Below are 8,297 nucleotides of genomic sequence, written 5' to 3'. Positions count from 1 at the left end.
TGTCCTTATTTCACACAGCATAATGCTGTAATATGTGTCAGAATTTCCTTCCTTTCTAAGGCTGAATAATATTCCATTATATGGATGAGTATGTTTGGTTTATCCACTCATCCATTGATGGACACTTGGGTTGCTTCTCCCTGTTGGCTATTGTGAATAATGCTGCTATGAACACGGGTATGCAAATATCTCTTCAAGACCCTGCTTTCCGTTCTTTTGGATATCTATCCAGAAGTGGAATTGCTGGGTGACATGGAGTTTCTTGGGGGGAGCCTGACCCTCGTGACCTTGATTTCAGTCCAGTGAAACTAATTTTGTTTGTTTATTTTCTCTTTTTGGCCGCACTGCACAGCATGCGGGATCTTAGTTCCCCGACCAGGGATCGAACCCATGCCCCTGCAGTGGAAGCATGGAGTCTTAACCACTGAACCGCCAGGAAAGTCCCAATGAAACTAATCTTGGACTTCTGACCTCCACAACTGTAGAATAGATGTATATTGTTTGAAGCCACCGAGTTGGCAGGCGTTTGTTACAGCAGCAGTAGGAAACTCATACACTCTTCCAAGCTGACTGTCTGGAAATCCATCAGTCTGGTCAACAGTCTACTAGGTATTTTATCTATCCATAAGTCAGATGGCTCCTGGGAAAGGTCAATGCCTTGCTCTGGGTTGGCGTTTATTTATTTATTTATTTATTTATTCATTCATTTATTTATTTATTTATTTATTTATTTATTTATTTATGGCCACACCACTCGGCATGTAGGATCTCTGTTCCCCCACCAGATATCGAGCCTGCACCCCCTGCAGTGGAAGTGTGGAGTCTTAACCACTAGACTGCCAGGGAAGTCCCCTGCGCTGCAGGTTAGAGGATTCAGAGAAGGGTTGGGGGTTTCCTGGTTACAGCACTGAAAGATTCTGTCTGGCCAGGGAGTTGGGGTGCTGTTCCCTCCTGTTCCTGTTCCGTGGATGCTCTCAGGGCTGGGCAGCTTGGGGGTTCTGAGCAGCTTTGGTTCTGGGCTCAGCTCTGCACAGAACTAAAAGCTGCTAGCCTGTCACTCCCCTCAGTTGGACAGTTGGATCCGTCTCCACTGGAAATGCTGGGAGAGCCCCCAGGTCCCCAAGACAGGAGCAGGAAGCTTTGGGAGTGCAGGGTCAATTCAGATCAAAAGTCTCCAGTTGATAACGCCAGGCTGTGTGCACCCCACACCCCCCAAATGGGTTCAGCCATAGCTTACACTTTCCAACACTCTCTATCTGCAAAGCCCTCCCTTCCCAGCTCCATGTGCTGAAATCCCATTGTTCTTGGAAGGTCCATCTTCTCTGGATGTATTTCCTGAACATCCCACAGAACCTGGGTGCCCGAGACGAAAGGGACATGCTCATCAGATCCGGGCAGCCCCTCTCCCACCTGTCTCAGGGCCTTGTGTCAGGCTCTCCACAATAGGGTGACAGTCTCCTCAAGGAACAGGGCCAGCACTGCAGCATCTCAGCAGAGTTCCTCTCCCTGGGGACACAGGTGGCTCCTTCAAACGCACCATGTATTCCTCAGTCGAGTCACTGGTCACATTGTCCCAGGGGTAGGGATGGGGGTCAGACTCATTCCTGTGTGCCCAGTGCCCTACAGCCCCTGGCCCAATGCAGGTTACCCCCTGGGTTTGGGGGGTATCATAGGCCCCTGAGGTCAGGGTCACTCACATGGGTGACATCAGAGTCCCTGAGATAAAGCTTAGAACGGCTAACCAGAGCCAGGAGCCAAGATTCATTTCTCATTTATTGATGCTCCCTCGGGCTGCAAAGAAAGCTCTCAAAATCCCTTCTTTGAGGCCTTCCATCTGCATGGTAAATAAAGTAAATTAAACAGCTCCATCCTTGAGTTACTTGACCTTGGTTAGGGAGGGCGCTAGGGCCAGATCACAGGGCTGGGGAGCTCAGATTTTGGGGCGGGTGGGGACTAGGTGAGGTCCACGGGTGAGGGGTTGCAGTGAGGCTGGAGCGGAGGTCTCAGAGTGCAGTTACTGGCCTACGCTGTGGGTGGGGTGGGAAATTAATGAGGTGGGCGGAGCCAGGACGGTGAGCGGCTCAGGCGATTGGACAAGTGCCAGTGGGCGTGACTCTGGGGCACTGGGGGAGGTCAGCAGCTGAGCCTCTTCTCACAGATCCAGCTGTCGTCCCTGTTGTCGCACGGTGCGTCGTTCCACATCCCCGTGCGGAGAATCATGATGCAGTCCTCGCGCCCCAGCGAGTCGTTGGGCTCCCCCTGATTCCAGTGGCTGCAGTGGTTTAGCGGGGGTGTTGCTGGGAGGCTAGGCTGAGGATGGCCATGGGGTCCAGCCTTCCTTTCCGGGGTCTAGCCTGTTTATTGCTTGGGGCTAACCTAGACATCCTGAGGGTCTAACCTGAGCACACGCACCTGGGATATAACTTTCTAACCCCAGAATTTAACCCTAGTCACTTCCTGGGGTATAGCCCGCCCATCCCTAAGGAGGCCCGGAGATCTGGCCGAAGCGCTTCTCCTAGGATCCGAACTGTCAGCCTCCCCAAGTCCCTTCCTTCACCTGAAGCTGAGCGGGACTCCGTCCACCCACTGGTAGCCCTGGATCCTGCGCGCCCTGCGCACGGCCCTCAGGCCCAGCCAGTAACCGCGGCCACCAGTGTTCCGACTTAGGAAGACCTGGGCAAGAGGGGAGACTGAGCCACGCGTCCGTCCGGCCCCGCCCCCAACCACGCCCCCTCAGGTAAACTCCTTCTCCCCGCCCCCCCGCCCCCCAAAGCCGGAGCTGCGCACCTGCTCATCCAGGCCCCCGACAATCACCAGGTGCGCTCTGGCGCCCTCGCAGTGGCGCTGCGCCTCCACCCACGTGGCCCGTTGGGTGGAGAAAAGGTAACAGGAGCCCTGGAATGGCAGCCACGACTTGGGGCACTCCTCGCAGGAGCCTGCAGGGTGGCGAGGATCAAAGAGGTGATTTGCTCCCAAATGGAGCAGATGGTGAGGATTGGGGAGGGGAGTGTTGGACCACTGGGCTCAGGGTCGGTGCCACTGAAACCAGGCCAAGGTCAAAGGGCGGGGCCAGGCGGATCAGGGAACCCTGGGGCCCAAGGGCGGGATTCACTTGTCCTCTCCTCTCCCCTTCACCCCTCCGGATCTTGCTCACTGTTCCCGAGCCGGACTCCTTCCAGCGCCCGGAAGAGCTCAGTGCGGATGTTCTCACGGTCCCTACCGGCTTCAGCCAAGCTCTGGGTCACTGCGAGGTAAAAGGAGTCCAGATTATAGCTAGGCTCAGCATCAGTAATAGGGTCATGATCAGTTAAGGTCAGCATCCACTTCCGTAGTCATTGCCAAGGTCAAGAATGACAGCACCCATTTTTGGATTGGGTTGTTTTTGTTATTGAGCAAACAACCCAATCCAAAAATGGGCAGAAGACCTAGATAGACATTTCACCAAAGATATACAGATTGCCAACAAACACATGAAAGAATGCTCAATATCATTAATCATTAGAGAAATACAGATTAAAACTACAATGAGATATAATCTCACACCGATCAGAATGGCCATCATCAAAAAATCTAGAAACAATAAATGCTGGAGAGGGCATGGAGAAAAGGGAACACTCTTGCACTGCTGGTGGGAATGTGAATTGGTACAGCCACTATGGAGACAGTATGGAGGTTCCTTAAAAAACTAAAAATAGAACTACCATACGACCCAGCAATCCCACTACTGGGCATATACCCTGAGAAACCCATAGTTCAAAAAGAGTCATGTACCAAAATGTTCATTGCAGTTCTATTTACAATAGCCCAGAGATGGAAACAACCTAAGTGTCCATCATCGGATGAATGGATAAAGAAGATGTAGCACATATATACAATGGAATATTACTCAGCCATAAAATAAACGAAATTGAGTTATTTGTAGTGAGGTGGATGGACCTAGAGTCTGTCATACAGAGTGAAGTAAGTCAGAAAGAGAAAAACAAATACCGTATGCTAACACATATATATGGAATTTAAGAAAAAAAAAAAAAGATCATGAAGAACCTAGGGGTAAGACGGGAATAAAGACACAGACCTACTAGAGAATGGACTTGAGGATATGGGGAGGGGGAAGGGTAAGCTGGGACAAAGTGAGAGAGTGGCATGGACATATATACACTACCAAACATAAAATAGATAGCTAGTGGGAAGCAGCCGCATAGCACAGGGAGATCAGCTCGGTGCTTTGTGACCACCTAGAGGGGTGGGATAGGGAGGGTGGGAGGGAGGGAGATGCAAGAGGGAAGAGATATGGGAACATATGTATATGTATAACTGTATGTATATGTATAACTGATTCACTTTGTTATAAAGCAGAAACTAATAATTGTAAAGCAATTATACTCCAATAGAGATGTTAAAAAAACAACAACAATGACATCACGGTCAAGGACTGTTATAGCTGGGTAGGGTCCAGTTGCAGTTGGGGTTAGGAGTTGCAGTCAAGGTCAGAGTCCAGAGGTCAGGGTTAGGATGGAGGACACGACTGGGGTCTATGGTCAGGATCACAGGACAGGTGGGGGTCACAGAAGGGTCCGGAGGTGAATCAAGGGTAGGGTAACAGCCGGGGTGAGGGGTCAGGGATCATGGCAATGTCCTGCCCTCACCGCGCTCGCTCAGTTCTTTCAGGGCGCTCTCCTGCTGGATCAGCTTCGACTGTGCCTCTCTAAGCTTGGTGTGCACGGTCTGCAGCTGCGCCTGAGTCCCCAGGCCTGGGAAGGGGGGCGAGGATGGGGACGGGACATCTGAGACCAGCCTGCCGCCCCCGCTACACGCCAGAGCCCAGCTCCCACTCGCCTCCTCCAATCCCGGCCACAAGCCCCGCAACCTCGGTCCACCAGTCTCACAGCAGCTATTGCAGGCTCGGACCTCCTCCTTCAGGACACCCAGCACCGCTGTCTGCTTCGAGGCTGGAACGATCCCCCATCCACCCCACACACTCCAGGTCACCCTCGGGGACTCACAGGACCCTGCCCAACTCCAGGGCCAGCCTAGCAGACTGTGAGGTCCCCACCGACCCACCCACTACCCCGACGCCAGGGTCCAAGACCCTTCCGCCCCCGAACTTTGGGGACCCAAGAGCCCCTGTTCTGCACGTACAGTTTGTCCTCAGCAGATCCTGCTGGCCAAGCAGCGCCCTGCGCTCTGTGGAGGCTGCAGAGAGAGGGGGACTCGGGAACTCTCCCCGCGGCCCGAGGGGTGCAGGGACCCTGATCACCGGACACACAGAGTGGGTGGACAGGCGTGCAGCGCACGTGATGTGCACACACACCGACAAAGGACAAACACATTCACAGGCACATATGCACACACGTGGGTGCACACAAACTCTGTTCTGACGTGTTCACACTCAGACCCAGGCAAGGGCCTGGGACCTGGCTGGTGCGCTCAGGGACGGAGAAAAGGTCTGTGTCCCCAGGGGGGCTGGACACGACCTCCCCCGTCATCCAGTCACTCACCCTTGGAAAACAGGACGCTCAGAACGAGGGCCCAGAGGATTGTGACCACCAAGAGAGCCAGGGCCAGGAGGAGGGGTCTCTGTCCCCAGCGTCCCCAGTGCCCTGGGATAACACGGATGGACTCCTGAGTTCCTCCGGTACCAGGACCACCCTGGATCCCTGGGCCCTGAGGACTGAGCCCTGGATGCTTGGGTTCCTCTCAGGAAACTGAGATTCAGAGAGGTACGTAACTTGTCTGTGGTCACACAGCCCCTAAGTGGCGGAGTTGAAATTTTAATCCAGGTCCAGCTGGCTCTAGGGCCTCTGGTGTCTCTCCTGCACTCACTACGTAGGCCCTCTCTGGGCTGGTCCTCTCCATTCTCCCATCAAACCCCAAACCACTGGTCAGAGAGGGACCCCAGGGGACCTGTGAGGCAGCCCCATTGCTCATACCTCCGGGGACCTCCTCCAGGCTGCCGTCCCACCTGCTGTACCCGGCCATGTCCATGGTGAACAGACATCCAGCTCTGGGAGTAGATATAAAAGTAGCCTCATCCCTCTCCCCGCCCCACCCACCCTCTTCCTTCCTTCCCGTCTCCTGTGTCTCAATTCCTGTTGCAGAGAACCACTGACCAATCACAGCGATGGGCCCTTTCTGGGCTGGGCTTGGCTGGGCTGGACTGGGCTTCAGTAAGGGTGGGGCGGGGAGGGGAAGTGCGGAGCTGAGGGGGGTTGAGGGAGGGTAGAAGGAATGGGGGGAGTGAAGTGTGTGTGTGTGTGTGTGTGTGTGTGTGTGTGTGTGTGTGTGTGTGTGTGTGTGTAGTCCCAGCCTCTTGGGCGCCCAGCCCCAGCCCCGACCATCACCAGGTACGTGCTCCAGCAACAAGTTCCAGGCTCTGCTGGGGCTTCACTTTGGAGCTCGGTCCGCATCACTTATAGGTCTGGCGTTGGCCATCCTCCTGAGAGGGGCAGGCTGAACCCAGCCAAGTTCAAGGCGGCTCCCTGCGGGTACCTGAGAAAGCCCCTTCAGGTGTGCCCCCACCCAACCCCACGCCAGCTGCTCATGGCTCCTCCACTCCCCTGCAGGTGCCTGCCAGGAGCTACCTTTGACCCTGACCTTCATTCAGTCCTCTTCGACTAGAAGGGAGAACACAGCCAGTTGTTCCATGGAGGCCAGCTAAGCTTCTGGACTCTACTATTGGATGTGTGTGTAGGGTGTCCATATGCAGCTTCTAGAAGCCTCTGTTTTTGTCCTCTGTGCAAAGGGAGACAGTGACAAGGCCTCCCTCCAAGGGATGCTGTGATAAAGAAATGAGGTTATGCACGGCAAGCCTTGGCACCATCCCCAAGCACAAAATCCTCCAAATGTCGTTCATTCTTTCAACTAATATTGGACACCTACCACATGCCAGGCATCGATCAGGGAACTGAGGATACATCAATGAACTAAAGAAGAAAATTCCTTTTTTCTTGGAGTTAACATTCCAGTAGGGGGTGGGGAGAGACAGATAGTCAATCATGAACATAATTAAAAGGTAAGTTGGAGATTGGTTCAAGATGGCGGAGTAGAAGGACGTGCTCTCACTCCCTCTTGCAAGAACACCAGAATCACAACTAACTGCTGAACAATCGTCGACAGGAAGACACTGGAACTCACCAAAAATGATACCCCACGTGCAAAGACAAAGGAGAAGCCACAATGAGACGGTAGGAGGGGATGCAATCACAATAAAATCATATCCCATAACTGCTGGGTGGGTGACTCACAAACTGGAGAACACTTATACCACAGAAGTCCACCCACTGGAGTGAAGGTTCTGAGCCCCACATCAGGCTTCCCAACCTGGGGGTCCGGCAACGGGAGGAGGAATTCCTAGAGAATCAGACTTTGAAGGCTATAAGACACTGATGAAAGAAAGTAAAGATGATACAAATAGATGGAGAAATATACCATGTTCTTGGATTGGAAGAATCAATATTGTGAAAAGGACTATACTACCCAAAGCAATCTACAGATTCAATGCAACCCCTATCAAATTACCAATGGCATGTTTTACAGAACTAGGACAAAATAATCTTAAAATTTGTATGGAGACACAAAAGACCCAGAATACCCAAAGCAGCCTTGAGGGAAAAAATCGGAGTTGGAGGAATCAGACTCCCTGACCTCAGGCGATACTACAAAGCTACAGTAATCAAGACAATATGGTACTGGCACAAAAACAGAAATATAGATCAATGGAACAGGATAGAAAGCCCAGAGATAAACCCATGCACATATGGTCAGCTAATCTCTGACAAAGGAGGCAAGGATATACAATGGAGAAAAGGCAGTCTTTTCAATAAGTGGTGCTGGGAAAACTGGACAGCTACATGTAAAGGCATGAAATTAGAACACTCCCTAAAAGCAGCCTAAATGCCCATCGACAGACGAATGGATAAAGAAGATGTGGTACATATATACAATGGAATATTACTCAGCCATAAAAAGGAACGAAATTGGATCATTTGTTGAGATATGGATGGACCTAGAGACTGTCATACAGAGTGAAGTAATTCAGAAAGAGAAAAACAAATATCGTATATTAACGCATATATGTGGAACCTAGAAAATGGTACAGATGAACCAGTTTGCAGAGCAGAAATTGAGACACAGACGTAGAGAACAAACGTATGGACACCAAGGGGGGAAAGCGGCGGAGGGGTGGTGGTGGTGGTGTGATGAATTGGGCGATTGGGATTGACATGCATACACTGATGTGTATAAAATGGATGACTAATAAGGAATAAATAAATAAACATTAAAAAAAAACCCAAAAA

The 8,297-nt window shown here is 51.9% G+C and overlaps 1 protein-coding gene across 2 annotated transcripts; it reads right to left on the bottom strand.

Moving 5' to 3' along the window:
• Nucleotides 1-1,867: 1,867 nt before the first annotated feature.
• CLEC4G (C-type lectin domain family 4 member G) lies at nt 1,868-6,044 on the bottom strand. 2 transcript variants are annotated; one of them, XM_067730188.1, is made up of 9 exons: nt 5,931-6,044; nt 5,499-5,600; nt 5,140-5,193; nt 4,887-4,949; nt 4,647-4,751; nt 3,155-3,244; nt 2,788-2,936; nt 2,558-2,673; nt 1,868-2,272 (listed from the first exon to the last, which is right to left on the bottom strand). In XM_067730188.1, exons 1-9 carry the CDS (start codon nt 5,983-5,985, stop codon nt 2,134-2,136), a joined length of 873 nt encoding a protein of 290 aa, XP_067586289.1. In that variant the 5' UTR covers nt 5,986-6,044; the 3' UTR covers nt 1,868-2,133. The 2 variants fall into 2 exon arrangements, with proteins under 2 accessions (XP_067586289.1, XP_067586290.1); XM_067730189.1 differs by lacking the exon at nt 5,499-5,600 and having other exon boundaries at nt 5,931-5,997.
• Between the last annotated feature and the right edge of the window lie 2,253 nt (nt 6,045-8,297).

Source organism: Pseudorca crassidens, chromosome 3, assembly GCF_039906515.1.
Source record: "Pseudorca crassidens isolate mPseCra1 chromosome 3, mPseCra1.hap1, whole genome shotgun sequence".
Taxonomy (NCBI): Eukaryota; Metazoa; Chordata; class Mammalia; order Artiodactyla; family Delphinidae; genus Pseudorca; species Pseudorca crassidens.
Note: the sequence above shows the minus strand (reverse complement) of the source record. Positions and strands in the feature narration are given on the sequence as shown.

What these genes read in the sequence shown, in the direction of transcription:
- CLEC4G (XM_067730188.1), bottom strand. Translation starts at nt 5,985, where the DNA reads ATGGACATGGCCGGGTACAGCAGGTGGGACGGCAGCCTGGAGGAGGTC. An exon ending in GAGCGTCCTGTTTTCCAAGG is followed by an intron (nt 5,194 to 5,498) that starts GTGAGTGACTGG and finishes CTCTCTCTGCAG; the next exon opens with CCTCCACAGAGCGCAGGGCG. An exon ending in TCGGGGGCCTGGATGAGCAG is followed by an intron (nt 2,674 to 2,787) that starts GTGCGCAGCTCC and finishes CCTCTTGCCCAG; the next exon opens with GTCTTCCTAAGTCGGAACAC.